Source organism: Convolutriloba macropyga, chromosome 13 (genome assembly GCF_964194025.1).
Source record: "Convolutriloba macropyga chromosome 13, txConMacr16.3, whole genome shotgun sequence".
Taxonomy (NCBI): Eukaryota; Metazoa; Xenacoelomorpha; order Acoela; family Convolutidae; genus Convolutriloba; species Convolutriloba macropyga.
In genome coordinates this window covers 37,318,095-37,342,924 of record NC_134480.1, presented here as the reverse complement: position 1 = coordinate 37,342,924, position 24,830 = coordinate 37,318,095, and the positions used below count along the sequence as shown (strand labels likewise).

General features: G+C 35.6%; 1 protein-coding gene across 1 annotated transcript in view; it reads left to right on the top strand.

Annotated features, from left to right (window-relative positions):
* Positions 1-24,830, top strand: part of LOC142352048 (phospholipid-transporting ATPase ABCA3-like) — an 82,531-nt gene that overhangs the window by 30,195 nt on the left and 27,506 nt on the right. Inside the window, exons 11-14 of the mRNA XM_075404395.1 lie at positions 222-426; positions 9,710-9,966; positions 14,237-14,368; positions 14,709-14,864. Of these exons, the coding sequence (XP_075260510.1) occupies positions 222-426; positions 9,710-9,966; positions 14,237-14,368; positions 14,709-14,864 (750 nt within the window). The remainder of the gene's footprint in view (positions 1-221; positions 427-9,709; positions 9,967-14,236; positions 14,369-14,708; positions 14,865-24,830) is intronic.

The following is a 24,830-nucleotide window of genomic DNA, read 5'->3' as shown; positions in this document are numbered from 1 at the left end:
TTTTGAAGTAGAGCGAGAAAATGGTGTTTGAACAAAAATTTCACATAAATTCATGCGATTTTTACTTCGATGTTTACTGTTTTTTCAATTTTTTGTATGTTTTAATAAGTACATCTGAGATCTTTAACAATCGTTTATTTCACTTGCTATTTTTCAAAATTTTCTTTCCTAAACTTTTTGGATTATTTAACGGCTCCTTGCTAATGTTTGTTTCGTTTAAGGGGTTTCCTTCGAAACCACAGGAGGTGGAGCCGAAAAGTACACAGTTTGGTTCAATGGTCAACCACTTCATTCGGCGCCACTCGCATTGCAGTTACTGATGAATGCTTTGGTCAAAGATAGAGTGACCGATGGACCAATGGTTACAGTTGTAAACAACCCTCTGCCTCAAACCATTGCGGAAAAAGAAGAGGAGGCGGAGGAACCGTTAGTCTTTTATTTAACTAAACACTAGTGAACTAAAATAAGGAACCCAGGATGACGAAAATCATACAGACGGATCATTCAGCGGTTCATTCAAAAATCTTGGAAATCATACCAGGTCATGTACATGTATGACTCCCGGTAATGATTCTAGGTCATAAATAACTTGTATGATTTCCGGGTAACCGTAGAAGGAATTTTTATAGATGTTCAATGAACCTCAAATATAAAGCTCTTCTGGCCTGAACTAAGTTAGATGCGAGTTTGGGGTCTAATTTTTCCCAACCGAAATAGTGTTAGTGGCGAATTTTGATAATGGTTGTATTTTGCTTATGAAAATGGGACATTTCGAATAGTAAAAGCATGAAGTCGCTGCTCTGAGTGAGTTTCAATCGTCTGTGAAGAGCACGTGCACTAAAAGTCATTGCAAGGCATAAATTTATCCTGTAAGGAAAAGTTTTGCATTCTACATTTTTTAACATCCTCCCGTTAATTTTATTCAACATCCTTCTGTTGTAGGTTTGAACATTATCTATTCATTGGAGGATGTACACTTCAAGTTTTTTTAAACGCTGAACGATCAACTAGGAATTCCTGTGGTCTCCAGTTTAAGCAAATTGGGGGCCATAGAATCGAAATAACCATTGCAGAGAATGAAAATAAAGCATTTGCAGTAAAACCGATACTTTCTCATTTTTTTCGGGTCTCGTTCTTTTTAATAGCCGCACAGCGATAGCTGAGGCTATTATTGGCCTTCTCTTGGTTTTTTTACGACTCGAAGAGGAGTATTGGTTTTCTTAAGGTTTTTTTTTTACCGGAAGTACTATTCGTTCAGACGATGTTTTGACCTAAAAGCGAAAGCGAGTAAAATTGCAGTGTGAACTAATTTTTTCTGAGCGAGAGAAGTTTTTTGATCATGCGCTGCGTTTAGTGAATGACTTTTTGACATTGAAAAGTAGTTTTTGACTGAATGGCACATATAGATAACCGTTTTTAGCCGTTTTTTCGTCTAAGTGGCCAAGTTTTTTTGCTTGTAATTTGGTTTTTTGTAGAAATAATTTTTAATTGATGCTATGTTGAAATGTAAACGTCGGAAATTGATAGCACAGTATTTTGCAAAGCCTGAAATTGCGTTTCAAATGCGAAATTGGCTCATATTTCTTGATTTTTTAGTTAATTTTTGTTTTTCTATTAATTTCTTCATCTTTGGACCTTTTAGCTGTTTTTTGTCAAAAATCAGTTGATATGGCAACTTCCCTTTGATAATTCATATACTCAATGCCTCTTTCTACCTCGATGTAATTTTGTTTCATAAAATTGTACATTTGCTAATCCGATTTTCGTAGTTTTTTGCCAATTTTTTTCAGTTTTTTGTTTGTATTTTGCTTTTAATTACTAGAAATAGTATTTTGGGGAACATGAGGAACTTTAATTTCGTTTCAAAAAAAATTCAATTATTTTTTGGTGTTAAGTTTTTGAAAAAAAAAACAGATAATTTTTTTCATAAATGCAGTCTTAAATATTTTTTGACCACTTTTTTGCAAAATGTTTCATTGTTTCGTATGTCTGAATTCTGCTTTTTCTTGTTTTATTCTGTTAAGCAAGTTGGATTTTTGTCTCGAATGACTCGTTGTCTTTTCTATGTCTCGAATGGTGATCAATGAAATGTACTCGTTTTTCTTGATTTTTTTAAATTTGATTTTTAACTTTCAAAAATCAAGAATTGGTCTTTTTGTTACGGTGTTCCTAACATTGTGTCCATATTCTTCACATTCTCGTTTGTATCATTCTGGTTTTGTCCTGGCACCTACTTTTATACTCGTTATATTGATTTTTTCAGTTGTTAAAATATTGAATGAATTCGGCTTTTTCTTAGATCTTGGTATCTTCGGTTTGCAATTGATTTAATTCAAAATAAGGCAGTACTGGGACTTTGCTAGAAAGTATTTTCCAACATTTCTATTTATTACTATTCATTGCAATTTTCTTCCGGGCTTGGTATTGTTTCTAGACGATTTTTTGCCTTTGAATATTATTCTGTTGCTTTTGTTTTTCTATGATTAATTTAATTTTTGAATTAGCATGAAATCATGTTGTCTTGCATATATACAACAAGGAAGAATCATGTATTATTTTTATCTTAATTGCCGTGATTAGAAATCTAATTGTATTGGTTCTCTGATTCTTAAGTTTGAGCACTCTTTTTTGAATAATTTTGACTTTCCTGTCGTTTTGAAAAGTTTTTATCTGCCGTTTGCTTTCGCGATCTTTTTGAGATTAGAATCATTAATTATCTGAGGGCAATTGATGGCCCTGTCAGATTTGGCAGGCTATCAGTTTTTTAAACTTTTTAACGTTACCAAACGTTTTCAATAATAAAATTTTGCTGCATTTTCTTTCTCTTGGTGACAGTGGTTTAAATTTCACCGATTTTTAGATCAGACCCGGGGAGGTAATGAGTTAATGGTTTAATACAAAAGGTATTGGCTTCAGCTTTTCGTGAAGTTTTGGTGCTTCGAGTCGCTTCCGGAAATCTTCCGGCTATGTTTTTTATTTCGTCATGATTTTTGTTACGACCATATGACGTCACAGCCACTTTTTGTTCATTCGTTCATGCAATTTCAACTGAATGGCATGTGTGACGTCATTTTTCGCTCTTAGTGGAGCGAGTTTTTTTGTTCATGTGCGTGATTAAATTTTGGTCACACTTGACTTACCTCACTCTCAAAAATGACTTCCTCACTTTAAAATTGACTTTTATTTACTTTAATTCAAAGAGATAAGGTCAAATGGGTGTGTGTCACTCTAAATGAAGGTTATTTGAGATCAGCTAATAGAGGCAGCAATAACTTATACAGATTTTTAATCAAAATATAACAGAATTTTTTGGTCTGTCTTTTTTACCGTCTTTTTTAAACTGCCGATCTACGAATCTATTGCGGCTATTTTCTGGCAATCTGCCAGCTATGTTCATTGATATTTTGAGACTACATATCTACAAACCGATTGCGGCAGTTTTCTGACAATCTGGTGCCTTCTAGAACGTTTGTTATCTCTCGAGCGACTTTACGTCTTCAAATGCAAAATTGGGATAAATTGGTAAAGCCTGAGGGCACCATGTTTACTTTTAGCTCTCTTAGCGCTTCAGCAATTTTGAAATAATCAAGGCTTCGGACTCCTCTTCCCCGCCCAATTTCTGCTATACCTCCCGCAGACCACTGCAGCTGGGTCTAAGCGTACGCTAGCTACAACCAAACAAGCCAACCCCTCGTGTTTTTCTCGTTGTCAATGCGTACGACAGTAGTAGGTTTTGTTTATTCCAAACTTTATGTAGTAGGTTAAGGGTAAATTTTATATTGTTTTCTATAAATTTTGAATAGCCGCCGTCATCTCAAATGGCCATTATTTAGGCAGTCTTTTTTAATAGGATTTTTGCCTGGTTTATGTTTTCCGTTTTACGCAAGTCGTTTTAGTGTTACTTCTGATTTACTTGATCCACTGGGTCATATGAATGGATTTTTATTAATAGCCGCGTCAGCAATTCCAGGCGGCTATTATTGCGCTCCTAATTTTTTTATTTCGTCTAAGATTTTTGTCTTACCCTGACTTTTTCAATGACTTCAGTGACTTCTGCTTTGCAGTTAAAATTTGTCTGCGTGACGTCATTTCTCCTTTTAGGTTGATTGCATGACTTACCTCACTCAAAAAAATGACTTCTGAACTCACTTATGGAACTTTATTTTATGAAAATTTACTAGTTAAAGATCAATAGTGTGAATCTAAGTTGTGCCTAATTTATATGCACTAATTCTTGAGTATTAGTCTTGAGTTTTTGATTTCGAAAATCAATTTTGAAAAAGCTTTTTTAGGGCTTTTTCGTTATAGACCATATGTGTATCATAAAAATGACAGTATCTAACCCCAAAAGTCTAGTGGTCTATTAAGGGACTGGAGGTCAATCTGCCTATCTTGTTTCCCTAGTTGTTTCAATTCATGGAAGGCCACAAGCGTCTATTGCGGCTATTTTCCCCCAATCTGCCGGCTACGTTTTAATAAGCTCACCTAATCAGGCAATGAGCAGTTAGAAATAAGTCCGAAATTCGCAAGTTTCTGAATTTTCTTGCAACCTTCTGCTCTTTTTTTTTTTGCTAATTTTCGATGCTTTTTCTGCTGAATTTCGTACCTAATTTTTTTATTCCTGCTATGTTAGTTAGAGTTTTAATTGCGCGATTCGTCTTTCAATTCGAAATATTCTCAATAAACAACTGAGTTTTCATAGCTACCATCGTCCTCTCGAAGGCTATTTGTGTGCTCTCCTTTTTTGTATAATTTAATGTTGCTGTCAAATGTTTGTAGTCAAGTCATAAGGCCATTCAATTGGGTTGTATTGGGGACTTCTCTTGTTGTTTTTTCTGTTTCGTCTGACGCTCTTTCTCGTTTTATACTGAGCGACAGAAGTAAGTTAGCATCCCCAGTTCTAAAAACAACATTTTTTGAGGCAGTATTACTGCAATTTAGATTCAATTAGAAGACGTTTTTATACCATTGATCCCCTGCACTAGTCTCGTCTACCTACGAAATTCAGATAAAATGCAACTTTCACATACCAGAAATCCAGTGTAAAGCTGATTAGCTCCACTCAAGTGTCATAGTAAAAAGAAGGATGTCACAAGATATGATATCAGATTTGCATAACTATAGCTAAGTTTGACTTTGTTCAAAATGTGAATAAATTATAATCGTGTAACAGTCTTTTACTTTCTGTAACAGGATTTTCTGGTAAGTGAATGTTGCATTTCATCTGAATTTCATAGGTAGACGAGAGGACTAAAGTAGGGGATCAATGGTGTAAAATCAGCTTGAGCAATACGATTACAATATGATTCGAGTAATAATGCCTCCAAAATCGAATTGTCATGTAAAACTAGGAGTTGCTGACTTACTTTCTCGTTCAATATAAATTTGATCGCACAGCAAAGCTGAAAATATTCTGAATGATTTCTGCCCCTTACTAACGGCATTTGCGCGCAACGTCATACCTCACTCTCTCTAGTAAAAGTTTTTTTTGGTCATTTGCGTTATAAGATTTTAAACTTAATTTTTGCTTTTCCTTTCGTTCAATTTCCTGTTTTTTCTGCGTTCTTCTTTCTTTTCTGTCTCTAAGTAATGAAGATGACTTGTAATCTTGATTTTTGCATAAGTTATGTGTGAGAGTTTTTGTTGGATATTTGTTCGGAATTGAGTGTCTTATCAACAGTGAACTTCAATTTTCAATTTGTTTTTGCTGAATTGTTTACCGACGTTTCATCAAAATTACCTTATGCTGAGTTGCTAGTTAAGCTTTTTGTCCTGATTTCAGATTCAAAAAAAGTGACGCAATTTTGCGAATTCGGTCAAGAGCAACATCAAAAACGGCGTAGACCTATAAAGCTCACTCATTGTAATAATGTATTAGAGCTCAAGATGGCAATTCGTAGCTGGCACTAGTATTGTACTTTATAGCCCTCAGTTAAGGGAGGAGCCGAATAAAGGTTTTTAACACTTACAAAAAAGCCTGTCTCTCAGATGTTTCATCCCGGATGGGCATCAAAAGGGTCTGCGACGGCCATTTGCCGGCAATCTGCTGGCTATGCTTCAAATAGGCTCATTGATAGTTCATCAACAACTCCAACAGTTCAGATTTTTAATCTGCGAAGCTCTATGTTGAGCGAAGGCATATTGCGGGGCTCCTGGTTTTTCCATTTTAAAGAAATTGAATTGTATTAGTGCTCTAATTAATTGCTATCAAACGAAGTTTAACAATTATATTAGTCCTGTCGGTCTTTTTTAATGCGATGTTTGTTTCTCTTGACCGATTTTTCGTCTGACCCATTTGACTTTTCGTCCTCAAAAACGGTATTAACAGGTAGCGCCCAGCGGGCACTAAGTGCTATTAGTGCTTTTCAACTCCGTTATTTCCGAGTAGGTGATTCTCAGAAACTGTTCTGACAAATTATACTTGTGGTGTGAATTATACTTCATCAAAATATAACGTCTCCGCTTTTTAAAAAAACGTATCTGTTCGTTCTTTCTTTTACTATCGTTTTGAGAATGCAGATCTAAGAAGCTATTGCGGCTATTTTCTGGCAATCTGCCTGCTGTTTTCTGATTTACCACTTAATGTCATTATTAATAAGTTGTTTTTGTTTTCTAATCTAATTAAGGACACGTCTAACTGACCGCTAAGGGGGACTTAGTCTTTTGATGTAATTGTTTCGTTTCAAGGATAAAGCTTTCCCTGACTTTGACACTAATTGTTTTCGAGAACTATTCTCGCATTTTTGTTTTGGGAGTTTTTGTTGTACTTAAAGTTGTCTTATCATTTAAATCTCATTATTGACAGGTTGCCGATGAGGCTTAAAATAATCGATTTAGCCTTCTCAGTTAATAGCTAATGCTATCTTTGACTTGTAAGCTGTTCATTTGCAAGAAATATTTTACCAAATGGCGAGTTTTTCTGGTAATTATTGTACTTATTGCTCTCTTGTCACACAATCTAGGTAATGATAGGTATCATCGGTTGTTCATTAGAATTTCAATTGGAATAATTGTTTTAGTTCTTAGAAAATGCTTTCTGTAATATGTAACGTTTCAAAAAGTATCTAATTTTTTTTTCTCGATAATTTGTATTTTCTGTTGTCTTATCACTATCTCATCGATTAGTTTTCTTCGGCTGTAAGTGAGATAGTAAAGCTAAGTATCTGATTGAGGTCCTAGCAGTCGTTTTTTGATTTTGGCACTTTTTTCTCCAAAATTTGATTTATTATTCTTCGTAGATTTTTGTTCTTGTGATCTTATCGCTTATTCTCAAAAATATCAGACCTCATGTTCGCGTAACCTTATGATGCGGGAAAGTTTTCAGTTTATTGGCTTTAACTTCTACTGATGTTGTCATTGAGTGAGATACGTTTGTTTTCTAAATGCTAAAGTGATTTTGTGAATCTTGCTTTCTTTTGTAGTTCTATTAGTAGTAGAACTGGCTTATATTTTCAAAACGTCTAATTTTTTCAATAGCCGCCTCAGCTTCTCAGCCGGCTATTATAGCACTCCTCTTTTTTTTTTACTTCGAATAAAAATTTTTTGCTTTACCTCAATTTGCCGACTTTTCGACATTTTGCGTGAAATCTTTTTGACTTCTCTAGACTAGTTTCACTCTTCTCTCATTCTGCTAAAAGAGTTTTTAGACAACAGTTGCTCAGCAAAGCAATTCAAAATGAACAAAGTCAGTTTAAAAAAACGAAATCAGAAATGGAAACCGGATAAACCCATAAAGCCCAATTTTAGATGCCCGTTACTCGAACTTTGTTCTTTCTTTCCATCTCTAATGCTTATTGGTTTTGATACTAGCCCCTGTGTGGTCTCATTACAAAACAGGAGTACGTTCAGCTCGAAAATGAAATCAAAATAGTTCGCACTTTAAAATTGTTTGTACAAAAATCATTTTTTCACTAGTTTTTTCTCTTCTTTCAATCCGAATCTTGGTTATGGGAATCAACGGCGGCTTTTTTCTTTTTTTCCGGCAATCTGCCGGGTATGTTTTGAATGCTAAGTTATTAAGGAGAACACTATTTTTGGAGAACACTGACTTCCAAGTTTTCACTTTGTCACTTAGTCAGTTTTTGACGTTTTCGGTTTTCTGACATTGTTTCGCACAATCGTTTTGTATCGCGTACTCTCTGAAAGTATATTGAGCCAATATTGTCATAAAGTATCATTGGTTTTTCTTTGCGAGGACGTTTTTAATTGCTTTATTTTTTTGTTCAGTGTTGCGCAAATAGGCTATTGGGCTTTGTTGACTGTTTTACTTTGATGTTGCTGTCCAGATGTTAATTGTCCGGTCATTAAGCCATTAAATTCTTTTGATTTTAGTTCATGACTAGTGCTGCTGTTTTTTTTCGTCTGACACCCTTTTTCATTTTATACTGAGCTACAAATGTAAGTTAGCACCCCTAGCTTTACAAGTAAAAGTTCGATTTTTGAAGCAGTATTTATCAATGTTAGATTCATTTAGAAAACATTTTCCCCTTCGCGATGTCATTGATCCCCTTCACTAGTGTTCTTGTCTACCTGTGAAATTGAGATAAAATGCAACGTTCACTTGCCAAATGTCTGAGAGTCAAGTTTATTAGCTCAATTTAAGTTTCACAGTAAAAAGAAAGATTTGACAAGATGTAATATGTTTTCAAGTGTGTTCAATTATGGCTAAGTTTGCAATTGTGTTAAACATTGGAGAGAAAAATGCGAATATGGTGTGATCTTGTAACAGCAATTTTTCACTGTAAAGCATGGGGTGCTTATCACCTTCACATTGGTATTTCTGGTACGGGAACGTTGCATTTGATCTGAATTCAACAGTTAGACGAGAAGACTAGTGTAGGAGTCAATGTTGTAGAAACAGTTTTTGAAATATGAGTTTTAGGTTTTAAGGTGGAGTAATATTGCCTCACAAGATGAGTTTTTACTTCTTAAAACTAGGGGGTGTTACTTAATTTTGTCGTTTATTATTTGTTCGCATAGCAAAGCTGAAAACGTCCAATTGTCTGAATGACTTCTTCCTCTCACTATCGGCATTTTCGCATTAGGTCATACCTCGCTCTCAAGTAAAAGTTCTTAGGTTTTTTGCGTGATCAGATTTCTTCGAGTGGATTATAACAATCCTTAATAATGAATCTCTGAATGTTTTTTACATATTTTAATTGAGCGCCGTCGATAACTTTTTCAACTTATATCTGTATCTGTTTCTATCTTTATTATTTGGTACGCAAGTCTATTTCTCAGCTATTTGGACAATCTGTGGGCTATGTTTTTAACATGAAAGGGGGTAACAGTTGATTTAATTTTGAAACTTTAAAAAATTGCCTTTAAAGAGGTTGCACTGTTTGGGTTTTCTTGTTCTTTTCTAACGCGATTTTGCTGGATAGTTTTTTTTCGTCCTACGTATTTGACTTTTTGGCGAGAGACACCGGATGAACTAGTGAAGCCCGACTAAGTGGAGTTGTCTTAGAGTTTATATAATCTCGTAACTCCATAGACGGCGTAATTTCATAGTGTAAAGGACTCTTGGTAGGTTTGGAGCATCCACAAATCACCGAGGAGCGCTCCTCTCACCCCGTGAAAAAAAGTTTAAGCTAATTGAACTAAAGCAGTCACAAACCAGACGTTTTGAAGCATCTTGCCCGTTATTAGTTCGTTACGTTATTATCAGGAGTGCTCTTTATAGATGTTATATTTATCGTTCCTTTTACAGGTCGGCTGATGCGTTCCTTCTTGCCTTCTATATGGCTGGCATGGGCCTGGGTTTCCTGATGGGTAGCTTTGTGGTATTCCTGGTTAGGGAGCGCGCAGTGAAATCCAAACACATCCAGATGGTGAGTGGGGTTAACACGTTTACTTACTGGCTCTCCACTTTCCTCTGGGACTTCAGCAACTATCTCATCACCGCTATTCTGTTGATTATACTGATTGTGGCTTTTCAATTGGAAGGATGGAAGGACGAATTGATGGGTAAGAAAAGATTGATTTTTTGAAGATTGCAATCACTTGGCGAAGTTTGTTTGTTTTTTGGCATTTTGAACTCTCATGCTAAACTCTACACCAGTAACTGTAAAATAATTTGTTACTTTTTTTTTGAGAAATACTTTTTTAATTCCTCAGCAGTTAAAAGGCAAAAGTTTCCCCTTTAAACAGATCTGATTCCGAATTAGACGAGAACATCTCGTCTAAAACGGAACCTATTTCAATGCCCACTGCATGGAGCAAAATTTATTAAAAAGCTATGCTCAATCGTATAGCCTCTTACTTTAATGATTTTTCTTGCTTTATCGCAAGAAATTTTGGTTTTTGCAGCAAACACAGTACCTTTGATGCGCTTATTGAATTTACTGAAAAAATTAGGTTTTACTTGGATAGTAAAAGTTCAATTGCTCTCAAACTAAGTTTTTTTTAGCAATTATATTAGTCCTGTGATCCCTCCTTTCGCGATTTTTCGCTTGACTGACCTTTAGAATTTTTCGTCCTCTAAAAAGGATAAACCAGTGAGGCCTGAAGAGCAGTTCTCTTAGACTATTACTAGCAATTGCTAGTCTCTTATTATTTTCTTTGATTTAAACAATCTTCAGACACAAAATCTTCATCGACCAGAGGTTGCTGACTAACAAGTTGATTTGTTTTGGTATCAGGGGAACCAGTTTGAGATTGTTTGAATGCTATCTTTGAAAACGAGTGCAATGTGTTCTTCTGAACGGTGATTGATCTAGTTGGGAAACAAACACGTGTGCGGCCCACGCCACGACTATTTATCTTCGGACCACTTTTCTTTACTCTCTACAAATGATTTACCTTCAGCATGCAAAACGCTCGAAGTTGTTTCTTGTCGATGGCATGAAGCGAACGGTTGGCGGAAAACAAGAATATGACGTTCAGGAAGATCTGAACGTGAAGGAATTACTTCTTAATTTAATTGAATTGGTTCATAATTTGGATAAAGTCCAAATTAATAGCGCTTTTTTTAGATTCAAAAACCCTAAGAGAATCTGTTTATCATTATCTAGGATTACACTTTGAATGGAAACCCATGCTAATGCACATATTGAAGACGTAAGAAGAAATTAAGCAAACACTTAGGCATCGTCCAGACACTTGACTATATAGAATTTTCTGAAATTTTATAGCTTAGAAAATAATCAGACATTTGTGAAGACATTTTTCAAAAGCCCTCAATTTTTAAAGTTTACGACCTTCATGTGACCAACTACATATTTTTGAGGGCTCTCAGAAATCCTCATAGCAAAAACACCCTGCCAGCAAAATAAATATAAAACGTTGTTATATCGAATTTTGTGTAGCAAGTTTGTTAAAAGTGGACGTCAGCCTTTCGAACAATTTTTAGGTGCTCGGCTTTTTCAATTTTTTAAAAAAATTTTGTTATACATAAGTCACCGCTTTTTACTCTGAACTCAATTTTTCCACCGAATGGAATTGAGAGTTTATTCACCAAATTTACGTAGTTACGTTCCAGTTCAAAAAGCGGAATCATAAGAAGAGGGTTTAGAGTTTAGATGGCTAATTCTTGATTAATAGCCGCCTCAGCTTATCAGCTGGCTATAAAAGAATTTGAATTGTATTGAGGCGCTGTCTTTTTTAAAGATCTGTTTGCACATTTTCATGAATTTTGAAGTCAAATTGAGTTGTGATTTGGTCACGCTGAAACAGGAAGTGGAGCAAAAAAAGCGAGTGTTTTTGCCGCGTGAAATTTTTTGCTCTAATTTTAAAGTAGAGAGAACGGTGTTTGAACAAAAATTCGCTTTCTCGCTAGTGGCTTTTTGTTCACATGCGGCGATTTCTATTTGATTTTTACATTTTTTTTCGATTTTTTGGATCGGATTTTTTTCTAAATGGTTTTCCCAATTCAGTCATGGTTTATTCCAGGCTTAGTTTTTTTTTTGTTTGATCCAAATTTACATTTCTTGCTGGTGGTTTTTTTGTTCACATGCGGCATTTTGACGTTGATTTTCTGCTTTTTTTGTTTGCATCTGATTTTTTAAAAATGTTTTCTCAATTCACTCATAATCCGTTCTAGGTTTAGTTTTTTGTTTAGTCAATGAAAATTTTTTGAATTGTACGTCAGGACTTGTCCTGATATGTTTTTTACATGTCGAATTAAAATTTTTTGCTTTACCTTAGTTCACAGCTTGTTTAATATTTTGCTTGAAATCTTTTTGACTTCTCTAGGCTAGTTTCACTCTTCTCTCATTCTGCTAAAAGTGGATTTGACAGCAGTTGCTCAGCAAATCAATTAAAAATGAACAGAGTCAGTATCAAAAAACGAAATCCGAAATAGAAACGGGATAAACCCATAGAGCCTATTTTTAGATGCCCGTTTCTCGAACTTGGCTCTTATAAATCTTAGTTACCATCTCTAATGCTTATTGGTATTGATACTAGCGCCTGTAACGTCTCCCTATGAAACAGGAGTATGTTGAACTACAAAATAACATCAAAATAGTTCGCACTTTGAAATTGTTTGACTACAAATATCATTTTTTTTTCATTATTTTTTCTCTTCTTTCGATACCAATCGTGGTTATGGGAAGCAACGGCGGCTATTTTCCGACAATCTGCCGGGTATGTTTTTTATTGCATCTACTGAAACTGCAGACCGAGTGTTTGAATACTTTTGAAACTTAGAAAAAGTTTACGGGATGTCGTCAATTGATCTATTTTTCTCTAACTGTTTTAATCCCGGCATCGGTCGCTGAAGCAAACTGCTTCCGTTTTCCGGCATTCTGTCGGCCCTGTAATAAAAGTTGAATTTAAATGGAAATGATCCAGGAAATTATCAAAAATTTCGAATTTTTGCCATAATCTGGACCACTCTATTGTGGTTTCTTCACAATCTTGCAAAGTATTTGAATTTTTTATTTTATGTTTTTGTTTAATGTTTGCTTGTTTCAAAACGTCTACTTAAAAGTAGGAGGTTTCAGTTCAGAGGTTAATTACTTGTTTGTGATAATTTTTCGTTAACTTTTCTGAATCAAGCTCGAGAACATCTCAATAGCTATTATTTAGGCGGTCTCTTTTTTAAATCCGTTTTTCTTTTCGATCACATTTTTATTATTTATAGCAGTCACTATTGCACGACTTTCACTATTGACTTTGTCTCACCTCATAGAGTATGTTGAATCCCGTTAAAGTCAAATGAGGAAAATCAAAAGTAACGGGATCAACCCATAAAGCTAGATCAAAGTGCATTAAATTATTAAAGTTAAGAGTGTTTGCTAGGCTTCATTGGTAGTAAGAGCCATCATTTTAAAGCTAAATAAAATATATTTATATAATCTAACTGAAATTGCACTCACACAAAATTTCGACACATTTTCACACTTATAAAAAGGCTGTCCGTCTGTATCTTTTGCTCTGTTTCAATCCCGATGGCCGACAAGCGGGTCATCGAAAGCTATTTTCCGGCATTTTGCCGGCTGTGTTGTTTGTAATTTCATTAATCGGAGAAAGTGATTCTTTTTCCTCTTTATAATCTTTTAGCATTAAGTAGAATTTAGTTGTCATATACTCAACCATAGTAATTAAGCCAGAAATCAAATGTTCAAATTGAGGATTCTATTTTAAAATTTAATGCAGTTTTGCTTCGAATGAAGTTAGGCGAGAGAAGTATTTAACTCATGGAAACTAGGATGCCTGTAAATAGGGAAATGTGAAAATAATGTGCTAATTCTATATCCAAAGCAGAATATTGGGAAACAATCCATGGTTAGGTTACAATTAGAAGTGCTTTCCATGTTATTTTTTTAAAATATTATATGATTTAATAGACTTCAATAGCATTCAATTACTAGAGTATTCATTTGTAGCAACTAATTACGAGAGCATTCATCAAGGGTAACTACGATTCACTTTTATAATGGTCGTTTATTGCGCTTTCATTAAAATTGTTACCTCCTAGCATTTATTGCAAACTAAATGATGGCGAACATAGTTCAAATAGAAGGTTATAGGTCACAAGTCTTGTTGATTGTCTCAGTTGTATCCTTTCTAATCTTTCATTCTTAGCTCCAAAGAAAATTGACCATGAAATTTCCGTCGTTAAAAATAAACAAACAGTTTTTGTGACGCTGAAGTACGAGTCATTTTCCTTCAACGCAACGTTTTCATGGATATATAAGCGTTCTTCTAATGGAGAAATCTGTTCGAATTGGAGCAAATCTATTACGGGTTTTAAAATAGCTCTTTTTCCAAAAACTTAGTTTGCTCGTTTCAGGTGTGTTTATTGTGACTCTGATCATGTACGCGTGGGGGATGCTGCCAATGATGTATTTGTTGTCGATGGCAAGTACTGTTCCAGCTAATGGCTTCCTGGTCCTGGCTCTTCTCAACATTGTAGGCACTATAGGTGAGTTCTTAAACGTTATAAACCTAGGCTGTTACTTCTGTTCAAAAAGAGAGAATAAAAATTTTAGGTTGTTACTGCGATTAAAACTGCTTAGTTGCCCTAAAATTAACTTTTTAGCAATTGTAATCATGCAATTAATGTTGGCTTCTGATTTGACTTATGTGCTAGAATGTTCGCAATGCTAATAAGGCTTGTCGGGTAAATCAAGAAATGCGCAATTACCGAGATTTAAATACGGCACTTGCTCAGGGCCAATTTGGTTCCTAATTATTTGCAGATCAAACAAAGATTTTTCAATGAATGTTCCTCATTCCTGAAATGCTATAATGCTGTTGTTTAGGGTGCTCCATAGCATACTACATAATGCAGGCCTTGGAGACTAGTGGCGTGAGTGTGATCCAAACAATAGCGGTCCTCTTTCCACAGGCAGCTATCGGCTGCTGCTTGATTGACGCCAACCTTGCATACAACAGGAACCAGTTCTTGAAGGAGAGAGGTAAGACCAAAGGTGTCAATAAGTAATCGCAGTTTTTCGGCATTGGTGCTTCGTTGTATAAATGCTGCTGAATGTATGTGGTTGATTTTATTGCAATTTTTTGTTACGTCTACTTACGACAGTTTAGTGCAGACCTGAAAACTAAGTTTTTGATTTGCAGATTGCAATTTTTCTTCCAATTAAGTTAGGCAGGAAAGCAGTTGATTTAAAACAAAGTTTTTTGCAATTATATTATTTCTGTGATTTTTGACTTGACCGAATTTTCATCTGATGCTTTAAATTTTTCATTCCCAAAAACGGGATAAAAAGATAAAGTCTGGAGGGCATTAAGTGGCCGAGAAGCTCTCTTAGAGGTTTATGCCTAGCCTTAATAGTCTTTAAAGTATGCGATTCACCACAACGGTTTTGAGGAGACAATTTTAGGGTGTTATGGAGTGGTTCTTAGTCTCAAAAGTTTGATCCCCTCGTTTGAGAGCAATTTGTACACCTTAGCCAGCCATTTTTTTCCACAATCAATTTCATTTTTGAATAGCTCTCAAACGAGTTATCTATTATCTTACTCCTAGGGTCTTTGTATGCAGTTTTTTCGTAACCGATTTTTTGGCTGAACCGTTTGACTTTTCCTCAACAAGGAGATAAACAGGTAGCGTCCAGAGGGCACTAAGGGTTCTTAGAGCCTCTTGTTAAATTCCAAGTATGCAATTCAACTAAGCTGTTAAATTCAGTGTGTGAAGAGAGGTTCTTGTAGTTTAACCCACCTCACTTCATCCACCGGCAGTTAAGCTAAAGCTAGCCTCATGAAAGCGTACCTAGCGAATGTTGAAGCTAAACGTTAGGCAGTCGTTTGAGAGCAGTTCGCGCGACGTCAGTCGGTCATGTTTGTTTTTCTGTTCCTACAATTTCAATCGGCCTAATGGGACGCTGTTTTCCGGCAATCTCCTGGGTATGTTTGATTAATTACCGAGAAGCGATAGTGGCTATTATTGGGGACATCGTGGTTTTTTTTAATTTGTTGTCTCCATCGATGACTCTTGCGTTCTGACTTCTTGGAGTTGACTTTTTCGATTTCAGTGACTTCTACTCCTTTGCAGTTAAAGTTTGTGTACGTGACGTCATTTTTTCTTAACGAAGGTCAATTTAGTGACTTACCTCAATAAAAAAGACTTCTGAACTCACGCAATGAACTTTAAATTTTATGAACATTTACTGGTTAAAGATCAATGGTGTGCACCAAAGTAGTGTCCAACGTATATGACCTAATTCGTGAGTATTAGTGTTTTTCAATCTGTCAGTTTTTTGTTTTTAATATTAATTTTTGAAAAAAACTCTATTAAGGCTTTTGCCTTATAGAGCGAGCGTATGTGTCTCATAAAAATGACCGTCCGAATCTAACCCAAAAAGTCTTGTGGTCTTTTAAAATAATACTGGTGTTCAATCTATCTTTTTTCTTTAGTTGTTTCAATTCCATGGAAGGCCACAGGCGTCTGTCGTGGCTGTTTCACGGCAATCTGCCGGCTGTGTTTGTTTTCTAAATGTCAGATTACAGCTTAAAGGCAGCACACCGCTATTTATATCTTGGAAGATTGATAAATTAACTATTGTTCTAGTGCATTGTGTGCTTGCATTCATCGCTGTCTCTAGGCTTCATAACTGAGCAGCCAATGTAGTTTGATTCCTCTTGCTATGAAGTAGTCAGCGTAAGAAAAACGTTACGTGCAGTTTTTTGACAATACGTGACGGCTCCTACAGACTCCCTAAGCAAGAACAGAAGGAAACTTACGCTTTCAAGAAATAAAAATGGTCCTTCTTTTTTGCTCCCAAACCAATTTAGTAGCAATTATGAATTGCCCTCAAACAAATTTTGTTGCAATAATATTAGTGCTGCGGTCTTGTTAATGCATTTTATCCTTGATCAATTTATGCTTGATTGTGTGACCCGTCTGACTTATCGTCCTCAAATACAGGATAAAGAAGCAAATCCCGGAGGGCATTAAGTTCTCACTCTGTGGCTCACTAAGTATGATATTGACTGAAGCAGTTTACCTGACATAAATTTATTATTAATAGCCGCGAGGCCATAGCGGCTATTGTTGGGGACATCGTGGTTTTTAATTCGTCGTCTCCATTTATGTATCTTGCGACCTGACTTCTTGGAATTGACTTTCAATCCAATTAGTTTCTACTGCTTTGCAGTTGAAGATTATGTGCGTGAAGTGCTTTGTTCTGCTTGTAGGTTAATTGCGTGGCTTACCTCACTCAAAAAATGACTTAATCAACTTAATGACTTAATTAACTTAATGTTTTAATGAAACCGCCTAATGAACTTTAAGTTTTGTGAACATTTACTAGTTAAAGATCAATAGTGTGCATATATGTAGTGCCAATCGTATATGCCCTAATTCTTGAGTGTTAGAGTGTTGAATTTTTGATTTCGAATGTTAATTTTGAAAAAGCTCTGTGTCTCATAAAAATCAGTCCGAATCTGACCCAAAAATTCTAGTGGTCAATTGAAGGACTGGTGATCAATCTGTCTATATTATTTCTTAAGTTGTTTCCTTTTATGGATTGTGCCAAGCGTCTATTGCGGCCATTTTCCGGCAATCTGCAGGCCTTGTTTGTTTTTTTAAATGGCATATTAGATTGAAGGCAACACTTAGCTATTTTTTTTACCTTGGAAAATGATAAACTATCTATTTTTCTAGTGCACTGTGTGCCTGCTTTCATAACAGTTTCTGGGCTTCACGTCTGAGCAGCCAGTGTAGTTTGGTTCCTTATGCTTTGAAGTAATTTGTGCGTAAGAAAAACGTTAAGTGCAGTTTTCTGGCAATACTTGACAGCTCTTGCAGTCTCCCTGAGGAAAGTCAAGTGGAAACTAAAAATGGTCGTTCTTTTTAAATAGCCGACCTTATCTTCTCAGCCGGCTATTATAGCGCTCCTAATCTTTTTTTACTTCGTCGAACAAAAAAATATTTCGCTTTACCTCATTTTGCCGCTTTTTCAACATTTTGCGTGAAATCTTTTTGACTTCTCGAGGCTAGTTTCTCTCTTCTCTCATTCTGCTAAAAATGTTTTTGAACATCAGTTGCTCAGCAAAGCAATTCAAAATGAACAGAGTCAGTATAAAAAATTGAATTCAGAAATAGAAACGGGATAAACCCATAAAGCCTTATTTTAGATGCCCGCTATTTGAACGTCGTTCCTACAAGTCTTAGTTACCATCTCTAATGCTTATTGGTATCGATAGTAGCCCTGTAGCCTCTCACTAAGAAACAGAAGTATGTTCAACTACGAATTGTCATCAAAATAAATCGGACTTAAAAATGGTTTTTTACAAAAAATCTTTTTTTTCAATATCTTCTATTCTTTCAATCCCAATGATGCTTTTTGGGATCAACGGCGGGCGGCTATTTTCCGGGAATCTGCTGGGTATGTTTGCTCTCAATCCAATTTGGTGGCAATTCTGAATTGCGCTCAACCAAATTTTGTTGCAATAATATTTGTGCTGCAGTCTTGTTAATGCAGTTTTATCCTTGATCAATTTATGCTTGGTTGTGCGACCCTTTTGACTTATCGTCCTCAAAAACAGAATAAACGAGTAATGCCCGGAGAACATTAGGTTCTAACCCTGTGGCTCACTATGATATTCACTGTAGCAGTTTACGTGACATAAATGTTTTTTAATAGCCTTGAAGCAAGCGGCTATAATTGGTGACATCGTAGTTTTAATTCGTCGTTTTCATCGATAATTCTTACGACCTGACTTCTTGGAATTGACCTTTTCAATTTAAGTGATTTCTACTGGTTTGCAATTAAAGTTTGTGTGCGTGACGTCATTTGTCCTGCTTTTAGGTCAATTGCTTGTCTTAACTCAGTCAAAAAATTGACTTCTGAACCAGCTGTTTTAAAAAATGGTATTTTTGTGTACTTTTCATGAAGGTTTCTGTGTGCTTCGGTTGAATAATTTTGGAGTTTCTTCATATATTGCGTAAATACAGCAGTGTCACCTACTCAGCAAACTATGTTGGGCTCCTATAATTTCTTAGCTGAGTTCGATTATTTGCACTTGCACAATTAATGGTGAAAAGCGATCAACAAGATAGGCGGTTTTTCCATTTCTGCCCCCAGGTTAATGAGTGTATACTATTTGCAACCCTCGAGCAAACTTAATTTTGTTTTGATTAACTGTGCTTCAACAACGGTTGAAGGAATTATAAATTGCTCTCAAACTAAGTTTGTAGCAATTATTGTCCTGCGGTCTTCATGCTATTTTTCGTTTGACCAATTTTTCATCTGACCCTTTTGACTTTTTGTCCTCAAAAACGGGATGAACAGGTAAAGCGCTGATGGCATTAAGTGGCTGAGCAGCGATCTGAGAGCCTTACGCTTTACAAGTCTCTTAGTATTCAGTTTATTAATAGCCACACAGCGATAGCTGGGGCTATTATTGGCCTTCTCTTGGTTTTTTTTACGACTCGAAGAGGAGTATTGGTTTTCTTAAGGTTTTTTTTTTACCGGAAGTACTATTCGTTCAGACGATGTTTTGACCTAAAAGCGAAAGCGAGTAAAATTGCAGTGTGAACTAATTTTTTCTGAGCGAGAGAAGTTTTTTGATCATGCGCTGCGTTTAGTGAATGACTTTTTGACATTGAAAAGTAGTTTTTGACTGAATGGCACATATAGATAACCGTTTTTAGCCGTTTTTTCGTCTAAGTGGCCAAGTTTTTTTGCTTGTAATTTGGTTTTTTGTAGAAATAATTTTTAATTGATGCTATGTTGAAATGTAAACGTCGGAAATTGATAGCACAGTATTTTGCAAAGCCTGAAATTGCGTTTCAAATGCGAAATTGGCTCATATTTCTTGATTTTTTAGTTAATTTTTGTTTTTCTATTAATTTCTTCATCTTTGGACCTTTTAGCTGTTTTTTGTCAAAAATCAGTTGATATGGCAACTTCCCTTTGATAATTCATATACTCAATGCCTCTTTCTACCTCGATGTAATTTTGTTTCATAAAATTGTACATTTGCTAATCCGATTTTCGTAGTTTTTTGCCAATTTTTTTCAGTTTTTTGTTTGTATTTTGCTTTTAATTACTAGAAATAGTATTTTGGGGAACATGAGGAACTTTAATTTCGTTTCAAAAAAATTCAATTATTTTTTGGTGTTAAGTTTTTGAAAAAAAAAACAGATAATTTTTTTCATAAATGCAGTCTTAAATATTTTTTGACCACTTTTTTGCAAAATGTTTCATTGTTTCGTATGTCTGAATTCTGCTTTTTCTTGTTTTATTCTGTTAAGCAAGTTGGATTTTTGTCTCGAATGACTCGTTGTCTTTTCTATGTCATTTTGGCTTTGGAGTCAGTTAATGTAGAATGACTGTTCTGTTTCGTTAACAAATCGAAGTGACATTATTAATAGGCGCCCTCATCTTCTCAGCCGGCTATTATAGCGCTCCTATTTTGTTTTTTACAATTCAAAGAATTTGAATTGTATTGGGGCGCTGTCTTTTTTTACAATTCAAAGAATTTGAATTGTATTGGGGCGCTGTCTTTTTTTAAGATCTCTTCACACATTTTCATGATTTTTGAAGTCAAATTGGAGTAGTGATTTTGGTCACGCCGAAACAGGAAACGAATCGAAAAAGCGAGTGGTTTTTGTGGCGTGATATTTTTCGCTCTAATTTTAAAGTAGAGTGAGAAATTGGGGTGTGAACAAAAATTCGAATTCGCTTTCTCGCTACTGGTTTTTTGTTCACATGCGGCAATTTCACTTTTTTTACTGTTTTTTCCAATTTTCGGGATTGGATTGTTTTCTAAATGGTTTTCCCAATCCATTCATAGTCCGTTCTAGGTCTAGTATTTTCGATTTTTTAATCGGATTTTTCTTCAATTGGTTTTGCCAATCCATTCCTTGTTGGCCTAGTTTTTTTTGAGAATCAGATTGACATTTCTCGCTAGTGGTTTTTTGTTCTCGCTAGCGGCATTGTGACATTTATTTTTGTTTTTTTTTTTGTTTTATCTGATTTTTTTTGAAATGGTTTTCCCAATTCACTCGTAGTCCGTTTTAGGTCTATTTTTTTTAGTCAATGAAAATTTTTGGAACTGTACGTCAGGACTTGTCCTGCGATGTTTTTTATTTCGTCTTTGCGATTTTTGACGACCATATGACGTCACAATTTCTTCAAATCTGTTTTCTGTTTATTCATTCATTCAATTTAAACTGAAGTGCGTGCGTGACGTCATTTTTCGCTCTTAGTGGAGCGAGTGTTTTTGTTCATTCACGTGATTAAATTTTGGTCACACGTGACTTACCTCACTCTCAAAAATGAGTTTCTGACTTTGAAATTGACTTTTATCTACTCTGATTCAAAGAGATAAGGTCAAATGGGTGTGTGTGTCACTCTAAATCTATATATTAATTCAATGTCGACATAAAAGGCATCATGTTTAAGCTCCTAATCTTTACATGTTTTAACAGCCCCTAAACATGCTTTTCGGCAAAAAGATACTGGCAACAGTCGGATTCGAACCGGGGTATGTGAGTTAAGAGTCAAAAGCGCAATGAATTGAGCTAAGAAACAGATGAGCCGCGTATTTATCGTGATTTTTGTCCATTAACGTCGCATCCGTTTCTACTTGCTCCTATTCCCTCCTTTTTTCACAGTTTTTTGTGCTCCATGCCTTTCCCTCACTATCTATCTTGTATCAATCTACATATTAAATATAATTCGAATACCTATACCACCATATTCAAGCTCCTAATTTTCACATGTTTTAAGGCCTCTTAAATATGCATCAAAGCGTTTTGATTCGCATGTATTTTGAAAAAGGTCGATGACCGAAAACTTGACCTTGCCAAAAAGTAAATGACCGAAAAGTTACCTATGCCGTAAAGGTCAATGACTGAATACTGAATGTAAAAATGGTTCATTGTTCGAAAAGGTGCCGATGACCGAAAAGCTGTCATCTATATCTATATATTATTTCAGTGTCGACATAAAAGGCACCATGTTTTAGCTCCTAATCTTAACATGTTTTAGCAGCCCCTAAACATGCTTTTAGGCAAAAAGTGACTGGCAACAGTCGGATTCGAACCGGGGTATGTGAGTTAAGAGTCAAAAGCGCAATGAGTTGAGCTAAGAAACAGATGAGCCGCGTATTTATCGGGATTTTTGTCCATTAACGTCGCATCCGTTTCTACTTTCTCCTATTCCCTCCTTTTTTCACAATTTTTTGTGCTGCATGCCTTTCTCTCACTATCTATCTTGTATCAATCTACATATTAAATATAATTCGAATACCTATACCACCATATTTAAGCTCCTAATTTTCACATGTTTTAAGGCCTCTTAAATATGCATCAAAGCGTTTTGATTCGCATGTATTTTGAAAAAGGTCAATGACCGAAAACTTGACCTTGCCAAAAAGTAAATGACCGAAAAGTTACCTATGCCGTAAAGGTCAATGACTGAATACAATGTAAAAATGGTTCATTGTTCGAAAAGGTGCCGATGACCGAAAAGCTGTCATCTATATCTATATATTAATTCAGTGTCGACATAAAAGGAACCATTTTAAGCTCCTAATCTTAACATGTTTTAACAGACCCTAAACATGCTTTCAGGCAAAAAGTGACTGGCAACAGTCGGATTCGAACCGGGGTATGTGAGTTAAGAGTCAAAAGCGCAATGAGTTGAGCTAAGAAACAGATGAGCCGCGTATTTATCGGGATTTTTGTCCATTAACGTCGCATCCGTTTCTACTTTCTCCAATTCCCTCCTTTTTTCACAAATTTTTGTGCTCCATGCCTTTCTGTTACTATCTATCTTGTATCAATCTACATATTAAATATAATTCGAATACCTATACCACCATATTTAAGCTCCTAATTTTCACATGTTTTAAGGCCTCTTAAATATGCATCCAAGCGTTTTGATTCGCATGTATTTTGAAAAAGGTCAATGACCGAAAACTTGACCTTGCCAAAAAGTAAATGACCGAAAAGTTACCTATGCCGTAAAGGTCAATGACTGAATACTGAATGTAAAAATGGTTCATTGTTCGAAAAGTTGCCGATGACCGAAAAGCTGTCATCTATATCTATATATTAATTCAGTGTCGACATAAAAGGCACCATGTTTAAGCTCCTAATCTTAACATGTTTTAACAGCCCCTAAACATGCTTTTAGGCAAAAAGTGACTGGCAACAGTCGGATTCGAACCGGGGTATGTGAGTTAAGAGTCAAAAGCGCAATGAGTTGAGCTAAGAAACAGATGAGCCGCGTATTTATCGGGATTTTTGTCCATTAACGTCGCATCCGTTTCTACTTTCTCCAATTCCCTCCTTTTTTCACAAATTTTTGTGCTCCATGCCTTTCTGTTACTATCTATCTTGTATCAATCTACATATTAAAAATAATTCGAATACCTATACCACCATATTTAAGCTCCTAATCTTCACATGTTTTAAGGCCTCTTAAATATACATCAAAGCGCTTTGATTCGCATGTATTTTGAAAAAGGTCAATGACCGAAAACTTGACCTTGCCAAAAAGTAAATGACCGAAAAGTTACCTATGCCGTAAAGGTCAATGACTGAATACTGAATGTAAAAATGGTTCATGGTTCGAAAAGGTGCCGATGACCGAAAAGCTGTCATCTATATCTATATATTAATTCAGTGTCGACATAAAAGGCACCATGTTTAAGCTCCTAATCTTAACATGTTTTTAGCAGCCCCTAAACATGCTTTTAGGCAAAAAGTGATTCGAACCGGGGTATGTGAGTTAAGAGTCAAAAGCGCAATGAGTTGAGCTAAGAAACAGATGAGCCGCGTATTTATCGGGATTTTTGTCCATTAACGTCGCATCCGTTTCTACTTTCTCCTATTCCCTCCTTTTTTCACAATTTTTTGTGCTCCATGCCTTTTTCTCACTATCTATCTTGTATCAATCTACATATTAAATATAATTCGAATACCTATACCACCATATTTAAGCTCCTAACTTTTGTATTTTGAAAAAGGTCAATGACCGAAAACTTGACCTTGCCAAAAAGTAAATGACCGAAAAGTTACCTATGCCGTAAAGGTCAATGACTGAATACTGAATGTAAAATGGTTCATTGTTCGAAAAGGTGCCGATGACCGAAAAGCTGTCATCTATATCTATATATTAATTCAGTGTCGACATAAAAGGCACCATGTTTAAGCTCCTAATCTTAACATGTTTTAGCAGCCCCTAAACATGCTTTTAGGCAAAAAGTGACTGGCAACAGTCGGATTCGAACCGGGGTATGTGAGTTAAGAGTCAAAAGCGCAATGAGTTGAGCTAAGAAACAGATGAGCCGCGTATTTATCGGGATTTTTGTCCATTAACGTCGCATCCGTTTCTACTTTCTGCTATTCCCTCCTTTTTTCACAATTTTTTGTGCTCCATGCCTTTCTCTCACTATCTATCTTGTATCAATTTGCATTTTAAATATAATTCGAATACCTATACCACCATATTTAAACTCCTAATTTTCACATGTTTTAAGGCCTCTTAAATATGCATCCAAGCGTTTTGATTCGCATGTATTTTGAAAAAGGTCAATGACCGAAAACTTGACCTTGCCAAAAAGTAAATGACCGAAAAGTTACCTATGCCGTAAAGGTCAATGACTGAATACTGAATGTAAAAATGGTTCATTGTTCGAAAAGTTGCCGATGACCGAAAAGCTGTCATCTATATCTATATATTAATTCAGTGTCGACATAAAAGGCACCATGTTTAAGCTCCTAATCTTAACATGTTTTAACAGCCCCTAAACATGCTTTTAGGCAAAAAGTGACTGGCAACAGTCGGATTCGAACCGGGGTATGTGAGTTAAGAGTCAAAAGCGCAATGAGTTGAGCTAAGAAACAGATGAGCCGCGTATTTATCGGGATTTTGTCCATTAACGTCGCATCCGTTTCTACTTTCTCCAAT